Source organism: Jatropha curcas, chromosome 3 (assembly GCF_041381405.1).
Source record: "Jatropha curcas cultivar XTBG-Jc1 chromosome 3, XTBG_Jcur_1.0, whole genome shotgun sequence".
Lineage (NCBI taxonomy): Eukaryota > Viridiplantae > Streptophyta > Magnoliopsida > Malpighiales > Euphorbiaceae > Jatropha > Jatropha curcas.
In genome coordinates this window covers 534,743-550,832 of record NC_143153.1, presented here as the reverse complement: position 1 = coordinate 550,832, position 16,090 = coordinate 534,743, and the positions used below count along the sequence as shown (strand labels likewise).

Genomic DNA, 16,090 nt, shown 5'->3' with positions numbered 1-16,090 from the left:
GAACAATATCAGAGCAAAATCATGAGAAACAATGATTTTTTGTTTATGTTGTCGGAGAGTCCCAGTAGACAAACTAATCGGCATAACAGAGTAAAGATCCATCTGGGTTTCACCCCTTCCATCTTCTAAGTTCCCATATCCACTGAATCTATACATAGAAAGAATTTAAAGCCAGCATAAACATCTCTACAAAATTTAGTACCAGTCTGGTATGTCCATATAGCTGGGGACAGACCAAGGCCAGTCACAACAAGCCTTGGAAGACCTCCCACTATACAACTAATTACCGCATAAAAGTATTGTTCTTCAAAGCAAAATTTCATCAAGATCATTGTCTGCTACTTGTTTGCCGAGACACAGCATTTGTCGCACTGTAAGTTCTTGGAAGAAATGATCTGAACCAACCTGAAGAGCCATTGTTTGTTTCACTTAGAGTACGGATCCCCTCAGAAAGCCCAGAAGCGCTTGAAACTGAAACTACTCTTGAAATCCCATTACTCATCTGAAACAAATTTTAGTCATTGAGATGTCAAGATGATATATGTATGCATAATAAGGATGTAAAGTGCAATTAAAATCGAGTTCAACCTGCTGGGGTGTAGATAATGCAGCATTTTGGAATGACTGCTGAACCTGAGATATGTCAAAGCAAGAAGGGAAAAGAGTTTATTATAATTCTGAAACAGCAAGTAAGAATTTCTTATAAAGTAGCAATCTTCCAATCTACAAAAGGGGTTCTCAAAAGTCACGGCAGACTATTCTTTAACTTTAATATATCCTATTAGGGGAGGAGCAAACAAAAGAATCGGTATCAATCTTCTCCAAGTGAATCCCATGGAAAATAAGTCTTGCATATAAGCCAACGTAAATGAACAGGGCTAAATTTTTGAGAAGTCAACAAACCTCAATTGCTCCACTGGAAATAGATGGAGAAGTTGGTTCACTGGATGGAGCAGGCAAAGCCTCCTGGAAAAGCACAAACAAACACCAGTGAGAATACTAGTCATTAGCAAACACCAACAAGAACACAGCAGGCAAGTCGATGACATTTTAAGCTTGTAGTCAATGAATCGGCAGAACAGAATAGATCAACCAGGTTAGGCATGGCAAGTGGCAAGTGGAAAGTTTGAAAATGGCAAATGGATTCAGTTCCACATACAATTTTCCAGTTTTGAACAGATCTCATGACCATGGTACATAAAAATAGAAAAGGCATTCCCTAGTTCTGAAAATATAAATATCACATGCCTCCAACTAGCTGAACTTCTATCATACATGTAGAACAGTATACAAGTCATAATGTGGAAGGAAAATACTACCTTTGGTGAGAATGCAATTCGAGAACTGGATGATGAAGCCTACAGAATTTGGGGAAACATAATTAATAGCATGAACTCATGGGATAAAAGCAAACAAAAACTATGCATACAGATCTACAACCAAGATTAGAAAAGAAATCAACACACGTTTGAATTTCCTTGGTGCCATACAAACCAATAAAAGGGATTGATTCACCAAAAATTCAGTCTCACAACAAACACAAAATATGAAACTAATGATCTGAAAAATCAAATCTGTCTCACTGTAGATATAGAGAGTATGTATCATTCAAGAAAAAAAAAATCCTGGATACATGCCTGAGTGTTCTCTTCGAGTGACAAATTTTGCAAATTGATTGCAACATCAACCAACCTCTTTACTCCACTTAGTGTCGTCATCTAAACAGAGAATCCAAATCAATGAGCAACTTATTCCTAACAAGACTGTACATGATGCTATTGATAACAATAATGACAATTACCTGCTTGTCTTCAATTGTTTTGATTTTTTCTCCCTGCAACATTAAGGAAAAAAAGAAGAAACAAATTCAAGTCCTCAATTCGAATCTGAAAAGTAGTTCAATTGGATGGAGAAAACTCATCTTAAAGATTTTTTTACCAGTGTTTCAACAGCATCACGAACATTCTTAACCTTATCATCTATCATTTCTGAATTTCCCAACAGTCCCACAACCTAAATAGGTTGAAATATTCTGTGTGAGTCAGAGCACTTTATCATATAAATTAAAATATCTTTTGCAGACAATATCAAGTTTGGACACACCTTCTCATGTGTATCAGCAGTGAGAGCAGCAACTTCATTTAAATTAGTATCTACACGATCAATATTTGAAGATAATTGCCTCCTGGTACTCTATTAGAAAAGAGTTAAGATAAGAAGAAAGCTCTATACTTTAAACTTCAGAAGCAACCAAGTTAAACGAACATTTCATCGGTAGATATTTATAAAATTAGTAATCTCAGATAAATGATTGTAAGCAAAATTAAACATATTAGTGAAAAAAGAAGAAGAAGAAAAACAATCATAATACAGAGGAATCCACAAAGACAAGTCAGAGGGAAATCAGGAAAAAAGATAAAATGATGTTGGTGTGCTGATGTGGCAAGACATGATACAAGAGGGAGTTCTTCCTTTAATATAAAGAGGAAAAAAAAATTTAACTTATAATCTCATACCCTGATTGATGCATAAACATTTTCAAGTTGTTGGGCTACAGAAGCACAAGCATCAGATAAACTTCGTCTTGTTGCAAACATCATGTCTGGAAGTTTCCAGCCCTGAAAGTATAAAACAATTCTCAGCATCAGCCAACATTGAAGAACATTATGCATTAGAAACACCACAAAGGAATTCAGTCATGAATCATCTACATTTTATACACAGTACATAACATATTTAAATAAAATTAGAGTTCCATTGAACAAGCATCAAATTCAATTGAATTTGCTTATACAGCACTCAAGACCCTCAGTATGTACTTCAACGATGCAATTTACGCTGAAGTGCCAATGTCAGGTGAGGATGTTTTGAGATGTATAAGTTCAAATTGAATGTCTAGAAATATGTAAGTGTTGGATGACAGATGAGTTCCCAAACACATACCCATATTCAAATTTAAAATATCTAGGGTTTAATGAGCAACAAAAACTAAAATCTTTTGACATTATAATTGTGCCACAAAAAAAATGCACTCTACATGATGCTGCACAAAAAGAAAGAAAATCAATCAAACTGTAAGAAATCAGCTTCCCATAAGCTTTAGCAGAAAGAGCAGATCAAAAAAGCAACTGGATGTTGTTATTTTATTTGCCGGCGTATGCTATGCCCTATAGCCATACCTAGCTAAATTTATAGACAGACACAATCAAATAGGTTTAAACTAGATGCCCTAGCAAGGACAAAATGTAGGAAACAAGAACCATGTAGCCCAAGATTAGAGTTGAATAGAGTTCTGCTGTAAATGCAGTTGGGAATGGAGGCCTTGGATTGTATGAATTATTCATGTATGCACGTCTCGTCAATTATTCCAAAAACCTATTAGAAACAGGAATATACCTTCCACCAAACATAGCCATATCCAGCTACAACCACAACAACAATTATGCCATATTTATTGCCACCTGCACATTATAAAAACATCTAAGAACGCTCAGCAAAGTCAAAAGTCCAACATATTATAAGAACTTCGATAAGGACAAATAATTGGAGATGTGTTGCTGCTTTCAGAGAATGGATCCAATAACAGGAGTAAGAAAGGGACAGGTAGGGAGCTTCCTTCATTGCGAAAAGCAACCTTCATTAATGTAAATCACTAGCCTTGTCTAAACATGGTTTTGTAATTTCTCAAAGTATTACTATAAATAACACTCTCCCTTCATACATAGGAGAAGGAGCAAAAATCCAAACCTGTCCCACTTCCAGTAACAATTGTAAGTGGTCTGCTTGATGCTAACATCTGCAGCTCTTGGCGAAGACTGTTAACCTATAAAAGTCAAAAAAAGGATATATGTTCAAAATTTCTAGCAGAAATTTCTAAAACTGAGCACACAGTGACCTTATTGTAAAAAATGATACACATATTTGAGAAAAAATGAGAACTGAAGCAAATTAGACTCTGTCTATCAAACTTAATCAAATTCTGCTCTATTTCGATCAAAAATTAAGATAAAGTAGAAATTGGCTCCCTCCATGCGCGGGTTCAAACCAATTGCCTTACAACCCCTCCCCACTCTCCAACCCAAAATATCTCCCCTTTCTTGTGTGTGCCAAGCCCATTTCTGGAACTGCATCTCTCTATGCATCCTCTTAGAGTTGCAAAATTATTATGTAAGTTCCTTACCTACCACGCCTAACTCTAATCGTATAGAAAATGAAAATCTATGATAAAAAAGTATGCATGCAAACCTGAGCCATCAACAAGTCATTATGTGGCTTGCTAACTGATGAAGTAGAATCATCTCGCCTAATTTGCTTATAAGCAATCTGCAGTAGAAGACAAATCATTAGTAATTGGCCTTGAATAGAGTAAAGCTCTGTCTATTATGCACCAAATAACCAATTATTGGAAAACATTGTTTGAGAAAATGAGCACTTTTGCATTGTTCAGTTCTATTAAATAATCAGCAAATAACTTTATATTGTTTCAAGTATACAGGAAAAAATCAATGTTCTTTCAATGAAAAAGCCATGAGTGTGTTTGGACCCATAAAATTTCCATTTTAACTAATAGTCCAATGAAAGAGAAAATCACAAAGCAATGGTGAATGATGACAGCCAATGGCAGTATGGTCTAAGGACCAGTCTAAAAGTTTCTTTTTTTTTTAATAAAAAAAGTATAATTAGATTTCATACATTCCGAAGTTCTCATAATAATTAATCCTACAAGTACCTTGAATGCACCCGAAACCAGGTCAGAAACATTAGAAAAGCGCCCTTCTTTTGCTAGGACTGAGCCGATAAGACCTAAAAGGCATAAGATAACTAATTCAGCAACACTAGCAAAGAAAATAAATTTGATACAGAAATGAAGAATCATTATAAGCATTTGAAGTTACAAAATAGTACAAACTTTAGTTTTGTCATGGTTAGCATTGCAATTAGGCATTTAGTTCCACAATTCGATACAAACAATAACACTGATGACTGAGTGCCATGAGAATGGAATGGGAAAAGAGAATTACAGAGACAAAAAACCCAAAATGGCCCTTTGCTCAGAAAGCTAAGTACCCTATCAATTTCTTTTCTTTTATCTATCCCAATGTGCAATAATATTATGCAACTTCCCAACTTTTGTACTCCATGTTTTTCATTGGCAATAACCACATATTGAATAGTTCAAAAAAAATAAATAAATAAATTCAGAGGCATTGCCAGCTAATACAACCATTAATTAACCTTGAATACTAAAAAGGTCACACCAATAGATCGAATTAAGCGTAGGGTTTTCAGAAGACTTAACCACTCTTACACTCTACGGCAAACACCAAAATAATAAATCAAATCAATTTGGAACCAATTTATGATCATACCAACCCGAAATTAAAACAAAAAATCGAAAGAGGGAAAACTGGAGATGGGACAAATTGCACGGACCTGCACCAACAATGATGGTTATCTTGCCGAGAGGGAGAGCCATGGACGGTGATCCTCAACCAATAGATACACACTATATAGATTATAATCTATAATCTTTAAAAATAATCCAGTTCGCTGATAAATGCCATCAACTTAGTCTCTAATTGTATAATTGGCGAACAAGAAAGGTTTTTATTTCTCTGCACCTCTCTGTGTCTGTGAGGGTTTTGTATCGGGTTTTTGTCTCCTTCCAGTGAAGGAACTGGAAATCCAGTACAGAGCGAGGTCCTACTTGTTACGAACGCAATAAACCTATTTGCTGGTTAGGTTGGCTATTGGACCTCATATTTCGCTTTTATTCACGATTTTACCGTGGTTTAATTCTCGGAAATACCCTTTGACTATTATTTCCAACCAATATTCAGAAATTACAGTTAGAGTGTGATTAGAAAACATTAAATATTTTTTCTAGCTAGTTGATTGAGACTTAATTTTAAAAAAATAATAATTCAATTAATTTAATAAATTAATCTTGAACTCAAATTTAAATTTATAAACAAATTACAAATTCTTTTTTATTATAAACTATAAGCAAATCGAATCAGAATTGAATTTTATAATTTCAAATCTCTCGAATTGAAATATATTTTAACTCAATTATAAATTTACATATAAATACCAAACTTCAATTCCATAACTTTTTTTTTTTATTAATTACATCACTACATGGGGATTTTTTTTTATATGTCATAAAATTGAATATAATGTGTATAATGACTAAGATTTCAATTGGAGATAATTTTTATAGTTATTGTTAAAAAAAGACCGTTAAAATGATGTACATTAAACTTATTAATTGATGTCTTTCAATAACAATTATAGTAATGAGCTTATTTAGAATTCATCAAATTAAAATTTCCATTTCTCATAATGAAATAAGATGTATTTATTTAAGATGTATTTTAAACTCAGTCCGATTTTATGGATCAATCCAGAAAATCGATGAATCAGAAATTTAATAATTACTCGAATTCTTTAACCGGATAAATGTCATGAATCAAATTTAATAACGCTTAATAAAAATATATTATTATTAGAGTGTTACCATTATTTAAAAAAATATTATCTGAATACCAGTCTAGGTGGAGGGAAGAGTGCAAATAAAAAAATAAATGGAGTAGAATATGCCTTGCGGGCACAATAGTGACACGTTTTGTAGCGATGGATCAATTGCGTTATGCGGTCACAAAATTAGCAGCATTCGTCGGATATTCCATCATGCAACATTTCTCTTCTTTCTTTCAAGTCCTTTTCAATTTAAAAAAAGTTGTATTTACTTATTTATTATCTAGCATTCAACATTGAGAATTAGATACTCTCAAAAGAAAAAAAAAATGTAAACCTATTAATTAATTTAGACATTTGTGCATTTTTTATCCAAATAAATAAATTTAAATACACTAAACGAAGATTTAATTATGATATCATTTGAATTTAGCTACATCAATTAAAAAAATATATATTTTTTGAATCGTGAGATATATGATTAACAGTTAAATGGAAGTAAAAGTCAATTGAAAAAGATTAAATTTTGCATTCAAAATGAATAAATAAATAAATAAAAAATATATATATATATACACCGAACACAAAATTTTAGATTTTTAAGTGTATTTTACAAAATTTTATGGAATTTAAAAGTTTTTATAGTTTTCTTTCCTTTTAAAAAATTAAAATTCTTAACAATTATCATGTTTTGATTCTTGATTTTTTTTTTTTTTTTTTTTTTTTTTGAGAAGGAATTCTTGATCGTTTTAAGAATTTATGATTTATATAAAAAAAAAAAAAAAGTATTCAGAATGTTTTTGGAACTAAGCTAATACGAAATGGGCTAGAATCGAAAATAACCCAATTCATTACTCATTGGGCTAAAATTTTCTTTTAAAGTCTGGACATGACCCATTTATAGCATGGGAGTTGGTCCCTTTATTTTGTACTTGGACGAGGTGAAATATAGAAAGGGGGAAAAACTTAAAAAAATTATAATAATAAGAAGAGGCTATTTTTTTAGACGAATAAGGCTTTTTCCGTAAAATAACTCATAGAAAAATATTTTTCATAATTTTTTGTTGTTTGCGACATTTTAGAAAATAAGTCAACGGAAAAAATTTTCCTAATAAAAAAAAAATTAAGTCATTTTTTAAGGAAAACAACTTCTCATTTTTAAGAGAGTAAAATATTTTCTCAATATCGACAGATCTTATAAATTCATATTTTTTTAATTTATTAATTATCATAGTCACTACCACTAGTCATCATTTACCACTGGCCACGGACAGCCACCACCACGGGCCACCGCCAACTTTTATAATATATATATATATATATATATATATTTGCATTCTTCTCGTATTTAATAGCAAAATTTTAAAATTTCTATTATTATTAATATTTTTTATGGTATTATCAGATAAAAAGTATAATATTTTCAACTAATTTTCAATGTCACAACCAAACAACGGAAAATAAATCATTTAGAAAATATTATTTAAGGAAAATGTTTTTCATGCAAAATATTTTTCAGTAAGTTATTTTATGGAAACAAACGGGGCATAAGAGAATGATATTTTACTATTTAACTGATCAACTATAGTTATTATGTTCGTCACTCCTTTGTAATTGATAATGCTAGAAACTTAGACAATAAAAAATATTCTATACCAATTTTTTCACCTAGCAAGAAATTAAGGAAAATTACAATAAAACAAGTATTACATTATTATTGAGATTTTTTTTTTTTTATCTAGGAAGTGCATAAAAAAATAAATAATATACAAGAAATACATTGACTTGTTTCAATTAAAAGGAATTAGTGTAGATTTGCATTTGGGTCAAAATATGCTCAAAATTATCAGTAGATTTTTCAATTGGATGGGAATGCATTCCTTCATATGTTGTTATAACAATTCCTTCATCTCTTGTCAATCTTTGAACTTGCTTTTTCACATTGCACCCTTGGTGAGTACACCTATAGTAGCTTCTGTACAAAGTTAAAAAAACAAAAAAATGTAAATAATCTAGAAGATATATTAGGGTTTAGATAGAAAATAATTATTTTTTTGCAAAATCTTCCAATTAATGGGTCCCTAGTTCATGGACCTTAAGGAGCTTACTACATCATACACATGTGCATATCTATAAAATTCAACTTTAGATATTGATTACTAATTAATTACGCATGTTTAGTGATGACTAATTGGTGATTGAAATAATTCCAATCATAGATTTTTATTGATGCTTAATATAATTTAATTAGATGTTCAATGTAAATAATTCCAATTATAGATTTTTATTGATGCTTATTACAATGTGGGAGTGCAAACAATATCTAGCATGAAAAAAAAAAAAAAAAAAAACTCTCGCAATTCTATAATTTTTTTTTTTTGCGAGGATAATTAAATTATTCTATTATTCATAATTAAATAGTAGATATTATAGGCAGACTATATATATTGAGATATACATTCCTGAATATTGTTTTACAATTGGTTGGTTTTATTTCATACAATTCTAAAATTGTTAATTTGAAAACAATAGAAACCAAAATATGCATAAGAAAAAAGTTATACAATTCTATTGTGTTTGTCACTTTATAAAAGTTGTGATGATGATTCAAAATGTTAATTTGGGTATAGCAAGTCAAAATGACAAATCTCTATGATAAGTATTTGAACCCTTGTCCTGTATAATTCACTTAATGAAACAAGTTTATTGTTGCATTAAGATGTGTATTTATATACGTACGTATTATTATACGTATTATTATATTCTTTGCAAAATGGAAACAGAAAATTCTCAAGTCTTAATTTGATTATATGATCAAATAGCATGAAATGACAAGAGATATATATGATAGAATGTGTATACTTCGAATTACATAAATTTTCGATAAAAAAATTAATTTGAATTTTCAATATAAACTAAATACTTTGTAAAAATAGTTGTATATTTCATAAATATGTGAATTCCACATACACGAATATATGAGAAAAGAAAATATATATTTCATTAGTGTAGGTATAAAAAGTTTTGATGGATTGAAGTCGAATTTGCATAAAGATATATAATTGGTTATATATATTTTTGTTCCCTTAAAGAATGTAAATTTCGAAACAATAATTTTTCTTATATCATGAGAATAAATTGCAGTAAAAATAAGAAAAAAAAAATTAAGCTCAATTAATAATAATTAGAAATTAATTACTAACCTGGGAAATTTATTGTTCTTCACAGCTTTTTGGCCATATTTTCTCCATCTATAACCATCATCAAGAATATCAACTTGGCTCCTTGTTTGAAAAGCATATCTAGGCTTTTTTATTTTCTTTTCTCCTTTGCTGTTACTACTAATCTTTTTCCCTATCCCTAATAATTTCTCTTCATTTTCACTCCCTGAACCAAACCTTTTACTCTTATTATTCTCATGTTCAGAAGATATACTACTATGATTACCATTTAAACCGCCACCGTGGCCGCCTCCGCTGCCACCTAACATCAAAGGACGATCAACAGCTTCCACTTCTTGCATCAATCCCAATAACCCATTTTCTTTACTATTTACTTGGAAATAGTCAGTGAAACCATAACTAGAATTATTACTACTTCCCATGTTTAAAGACATGGAAGAAGAACTGGCCGCGGCATGCGGTGGTGAAGATGAAAGCTGAAAAAAAGAAGTGTAGTTCTCCATGGAAAATCAAGAAATGGAACTTCTTGTATATTTAGATAGAGAGATTCAAAGATTTTCAAGAAAAAGAGGTATAGTGATAAAAGAGAGAGCAAGAAACATATAAAGAGAGAGAGAGAGAGAGTTTTGAGTGGCGGCGGTGGATATGGTGGCTGGCTACCTTAGCCTCCTGCTTCTTTTGTCGTATGTTAGGTGCCGTAAACGGCACGTAAAAATCTGTATATATTAAGAAAGGAAAAACTATATATATATATAGAGAGGGAGAGAGAGAGAGAGGATTAGAGTATTAAATGAATATATTACAGTAGGCTCCATGATTAAGATTTAAGATCAGAAAGAAAATTGTACTGCCATCTTTTTTTAACAATTAATTAAATATTATACATATTTTAAATATTTTTGGGTTGGTTTTGACCGAGCTTTGATTTCGTACACATGTACTACTCTTTGAATTTTGCATACAAAATTAATGGCACGTTGGCACTAGGAATATATAAAATCTACCAAAGAATATCTCAATTTTTATAAAAATGAAAACATAAACTATATATAATTCAAAAATATAACATTACATTTAAGATTAGATTGAAAAATTTAACTGGCGATTAAATAAATGCAGTTGAAGATAAAATTTACCATTTGAAACCTAAAATAAAGAATTTTTTCACAAATATTACTTTCATCTTGAACATGTAGGGTGTGGAGGACAATTTGTTTTATCTTATGATGGTGATCTTTCTTGCATTATTGGTAAGAAAGCATGCTTTCCAAAATATTATTTGGTGTTTTATATTTCTTTGCATCCGTTTTCCGTTTTGTTCTTCAATAACTTTAAGCAAGATAGATAAAATTGAATGAAAACTATACAAAGATATAAAAATAAATAATTAAAAGATGATTGCAAATTTAATATATTTAAACAAATATTATTTACGTGGCATAAGATTCACTCCATATATAAATATTATAAATGCATTTTCCGTCAAAATGATTTGTTCACTCACGAGGAAAATTATCATATTATATATATGTGATGGAAAATCAATATATTAATTATTTTGTCGGTTTATTATGTGTAAAAATTCCCTTAATAAATTATGAAATGAATTTACTTTTTATTTAATTAAACATAATTTAAACACTAATTTTACAAGTAAAATTTATCTAAAAATACAATCCACCTTCTCTATTCATCTATTGATTGATTATACTTGGATATTTTTCAATTTTAATTAATAATTTATATATATAATCGATTATTTATTTCATTATTTTCTAGAAACCTCACTACTAAGTTGAAACAAGCAATCCACCATATTATAGTATTACTATTATTATTTTTTTAAAACATAATAATTTGCTTTTTTGAATTTTAGTTTGAGCTTCTCTTACGTACTAAGTAAAGTAGATATATATTAATTTTTATAAATAAATTGAAAAGGTTTGAACAAATTTTGCCCCAAGATGAACGGGATTCAATGGATTTGGAAAGTATATTTTTTTTTCTTTTTCCTACAAGCATGATTAGTCCTTCCTCTTTGACTATATATGTTTGTTTTTTTTTTGGAATAGGAACTATTTATGTTAAGAGAGAGAGAGAGAGAGAGAAAGAGTTGGTCCAAATTCAACGAAGAGATAAACAAAGATTAGATATGAATAGTTTATAGTGTATTCCAATCCAAAAGAGACGTTTCTTTGTTTTTTTTTTTTTTTAAATTTAAAATAAAGTATTGGTCATAGTCGTTTTACTAAGGAAAATACAAATAGATTTTGGGAACAAGCACGTGGGTTTGAACGTGACTCCTTTTGGTTTGAATTGAAATATTGGCATTAGCAGCCTCTCCTTTCCCTTCAGCACACCAAATTTTATGCCCCCAGTTAGGCTAGTACTAACATCTTTTCCTTCCAAAAGTTGCCTAACTTCTCATTCTACCTATAGATGAGTAAAAATATATTGTTTCTTTTTAAAATTATTTTATGTCTATCTGCTTATTTTATATTTCAAATTAAATATTAAGGTTCGAATACTCTTTTTTTTTTTTTCTTATATGAAATGCTCAATTATTATAATAATTTTTCGCTTTCATTTTTGATTAATTTTATATATAGATGTAACGTGCAATACACGTTTAAAAAAATTAGTATATACGAACGAGCGTTGAAAATGAACGTTACCTATACATTTTATTTTAAAATTGAAAGTTAGAGTTTCAATTCCTCTTTTTCTTTTTCTTTTCCTTTATGTGAAATGCTTAATTATTGTAATAAATTTTTTTTAACTTATCACTTATATTATCGATTTGAAGAGTTTGCACTTCTATATGGTGAAATTGAATTCAGATTAATAACAAATGGAAATTTTTTTATTGATGTTATTTTAATTTTTGATCTCAACTTAAACCATTGTATTTGTGTGAAAGGTTTGAAATTGAATTAGGCGAAATTTTATTTTAAAATTCTAGGCTCCATTTGTTTCCGTAAAATAACTTGCAAGAAAATATTTTTCATAATTTTCTGTTGTTTGAGGCGTTTAAGAAAATAAGTCAACAGAAAATATTTTCCTAGTAAAGGAAAATTAAGTTGTTTTTTAAAGAAAATAACTTCACATTCTTGAGAGAGTAAAGCATTTTCCTAACATTGACAAACCTTATAAATCTATATTTTTTTAATTTATTAATCATTATAATCATTACCATCAGTCGCCACTTACCACCGACCACCACCACTAGCAATCGGTGGTTTTCATGATTTATATATATATATTTTTTGCATTTTTTTCATATTTAACAATAAAATTTTTAAATTATAAAATTTCTATTATTATGAATATTTTTCATGGTCTTATGAGATAAAAACTTTAATATTTTTAACTAATTTTCAATATTACAATCAAACAACGGAAAATAAGTCATTTGAAAAATATTTTTCAAGGAAAATGTTTTCTATGAAAATATTTTTCAGCAACTTATTTTTCTGCAAGTTATATTACGGAAACAAACGAAAACTTAAGGTAGTATTAAAAGTTTCCGGTAAATATAATAGTGGTCACATATTAAATGATCAACAACCGGCTTGTAAGTTATATATGGGGTTCTCCAAAAATTTGCTTTTCTTTTTTGGTCTGTGAAAGTTCACTAGATTGATCCGATTGTATCCAGCTTGAGTACTGTAACATCTATTATACGGGACTTTTCTAACGTGACAATTTTCTCAAGACACAAATAAGTTGATTCATAATCCTAAGGTTAGCTTTAGGGTTTGCTATCCTATTTTTCCATATTTACCTACCATTGCATATAGTTGAGACGATCATGTTCTGGTAAACTATTATGCTACCAAGTGAAAAGGAAAGAGATTAGATATATTTCTTATCGACTTCTCAATTCATCACAACACAAGCTAACTAGTAAATATTTATTCGAATAGTCTTTGTTAATCATTTTTTTATTTAGCGATAAGGTAATATTACAGATCATATTTTCAACAAGTTATATCGATTTTACTATTTAAATTTAATTATAAGAAAACTATTCATGTTAAGATCAAAATTGCTTAGTTATTGTTTGAATTATTTTTCTTTGACTAACTCAGGAAATTGTACACACCTTGTATATTTGATCATCAATAAAAAAAGTCCGCAAAAGGTACCACACTAACTAAGTGCATCCGAGAGAATTGAGGGATCTATAATATTACGATTTCACATTCCTCCACATAAAATTTATACGGGCTGTCTCTTTATTTGTTCCTAGAGCAAGAAAAGAATACTCAAATTATGTAAACCGTTAAACCAATATTTTTTACTATAGAATTTTGAAAGTTAGGTTTAGCTATGATGTTTTTAATTAGAGAAGCATGCTTGATGGTTTGCATATTATGTGGCTAGGATTGAAAATGTGCATATATATATATACATGCGTACATGTTGCTTCTCAAACAATGAGGACAAGTGTGTACAAGCCCATCTTTGTTCCCTTTGATAAGGAAAAGTTTTGTGCAATTCTGCAAGTCATTTTCCAAGAGCATTTGAATGGAATAATATTATTAGGTTACTTCGAGGACCAAAAGAGGAGTCCAAGATTTAAATTCTCCACAATTATTACATTTTTTCAAATTTAAAAATATAAATTTCACTAAAATCAAAATCATTAGATTTTGAGTAATGATTCTACGAGGACAATAACACGTAATTTTGGTTGTCAATTTGATAAAAATGCTAATTTAATGGTCAAAAATTTATTTATTTATACTTACATAAGCATATGCGTATGGATTTTATTAAATCATTACATGCCATATAAAATTAGAAATTTATGGGAAATAGATTTATATTTAATATTTGACAAGTGGTCAACGTTTTAGGCATATGTACAGGTATTGGATTTAGAAATTTTAGATCTTGACTAAGGGCACCTGTCAAATAAAAGATTGTCATCATGATTAATACAGGATCCTAATTCCTAACCTTTTCTTTGCTTTTCTCTAGAAATATTATGAATCTGATCGCAATCTCATCACTATATGTATATATTTTTTAAAACCATCCATTGGTCTGACTAATTTGTATTTGCATTGAATAAATTTATGAAACTGTCAAATAAAAGATTGTCATTATGATTAATGCACGATCCTAATTCCTAACCTTTTCTTTTCTTTTCTCTAGAAATATTATAAATCTGATAGCAATCTCATCACTATATGTATATATTTTTTGAAACCATTCACTGATCCGACTAATTTGTATTTGCGTTGAATAAATTTATAAAAGAAATAAAATCCTCTCTATCGAGTTTGAAAGATGCTTCATACTTATTATCAATGCTCGAATTAGAAGCGTGATCGAAGAAGAAGAGACACTTATCATTTTATTTCACCCTTCATCACCATATTTTGATGTTCCTAAGGTATTTAAATTCTCTTTTATATTTTTGGTTCGAGTCAAACTACTGATTCATCATTGAAAATGAATAGGCATGCAATTATTCAACCTAGACAAAACAGCAGCCATGCCTTTTAAGTTTTCAACTGTAAAAATGGAAAAAGTAAAAAAAGGCATCTAAAGAAAGGCAGATGGGTTCGTTCCAATTTTATGCATGCAAGATCTCAGAACACAAGCAGCCACTGCCTGTCCAGTATTTTGGTCCTGAAGAATGGCTACAAAGAAATTATAAAAATTCTTCTTTTTTTAATAAAAAAAAAAGGGTGAAGAGTGTTTATTGGAGAAAGAAAAAAATTGGAATGCATTTTTTATTTCAAAATTACAAATTTAAAATTCTGAAAAAGAAAACACAACTATTATAAATAGTGAGCTTAATTATATATGCAAACGTGCTTTCTGAATATCCTGATGAGTAGTCGTAGTTGGAATCTTGAAACTTCAAAGGTGTGCAAATTAATGAGCACCCCGGAATGGATTTGGGCAGTCAAATTAATAAATTTCTGTCCAACCTACTACATCAGATATGTATACGGTTCCAATTGCATGTTAAATGACTGGTCAACATTAGAAATCTTTTGTCACAATCCATAAATATAATCAAATCGTAGATATTCAATAATGTAATCGTTCTTAATTTCATACGAATAATAACAAAATTTTGATCTTTGAAAAGATCGAAAATCATTACCATACGAAAACGAACGGCTAAAAATTTTTACGTTTTATGATTTGATTCTAATGAATCAGTTCAGGAGATTTTATTCTTTTTTAGTTAAAAGAAAAATTATTATGAATTTAATTAGTATTTACTATTATTGTGGTTGCGCAGAAGCTACGTAGAAGCTGCATGAGGGTTTCTAATTTCTATTACTATTATCATTCAGTCAAATTTTGCAGACGGAAGCTTCAACGTTCAACCATTAACTTATATAGTTTTCTTTTCTTTTCTTTCTTTTTTCTTTTTATGAACTAAACTCTGAAAAATAATG

General features: G+C 29.6%; 2 protein-coding genes across 2 annotated transcripts; both read right to left on the bottom strand.

Annotated features, from left to right (window-relative positions):
• Positions 1–22: 22 nt before the first annotated feature.
• Positions 23–5,732, bottom strand: LOC105644838 (hypothetical protein). The gene is made up of 14 exons (XM_012230328.4): positions 5,434–5,732; positions 4,730–4,803; positions 4,246–4,323; positions 3,748–3,823; positions 3,397–3,461; positions 2,517–2,618; positions 2,104–2,193; positions 1,939–2,013; positions 1,802–1,834; positions 1,638–1,718; positions 1,320–1,358; positions 904–966; positions 589–633; positions 23–502 (listed from the first exon to the last, which is right to left on the bottom strand). Exons 1-14 carry the CDS (start codon positions 5,474–5,476, stop codon positions 329–331), a joined length of 1,038 nt encoding a protein of 345 aa, XP_012085718.1. The 5' UTR covers positions 5,477–5,732; the 3' UTR covers positions 23–328.
• Positions 5,733–8,169: 2,437 nt separating this feature from the next.
• LOC105644839 (uncharacterized) lies at positions 8,170–10,377 on the bottom strand. Its single transcript, XM_012230329.4, has 2 exons — positions 9,684–10,377; positions 8,170–8,455 (listed from the first exon to the last, which is right to left on the bottom strand). Exons 1-2 carry the CDS (start codon positions 10,163–10,165, stop codon positions 8,275–8,277), a joined length of 663 nt encoding a protein of 220 aa, XP_012085719.1. The 5' UTR covers positions 10,166–10,377; the 3' UTR covers positions 8,170–8,274.
• Between the last annotated feature and the right edge of the window lie 5,713 nt (positions 10,378–16,090).

Coding starts and splice junctions, on each gene's coding strand:
- LOC105644839 (XM_012230329.4), bottom strand. CDS start 10,165: ATGGAGAACTACACTTCTTTTTTTCAGCTTTCATCTTCACCACCGCAT. Junction 8,456..9,683: donor AAGAACAATAAATTTCCCAG/GTTAGTAATTAA, acceptor AACTTTGTACAG/AAGCTACTATAGGTGTACTC.
- LOC105644838 (XM_012230328.4), bottom strand. CDS start 5,476: ATGGCTCTCCCTCTCGGCAAGATAACCATCATTGTTGGTGCAG. Junction 3,462..3,747: donor TGTTACTGGAAGTGGGACAG/GTTTGGATTTTT, acceptor TATAATGTGCAG/GTGGCAATAAATATGGCATA. Junction 1,719..1,801: donor AAACAATTGAAGACAAGCAG/GTAATTGTCATT, acceptor TTCTCTGTTTAG/ATGACGACACTAAGTGGAGT.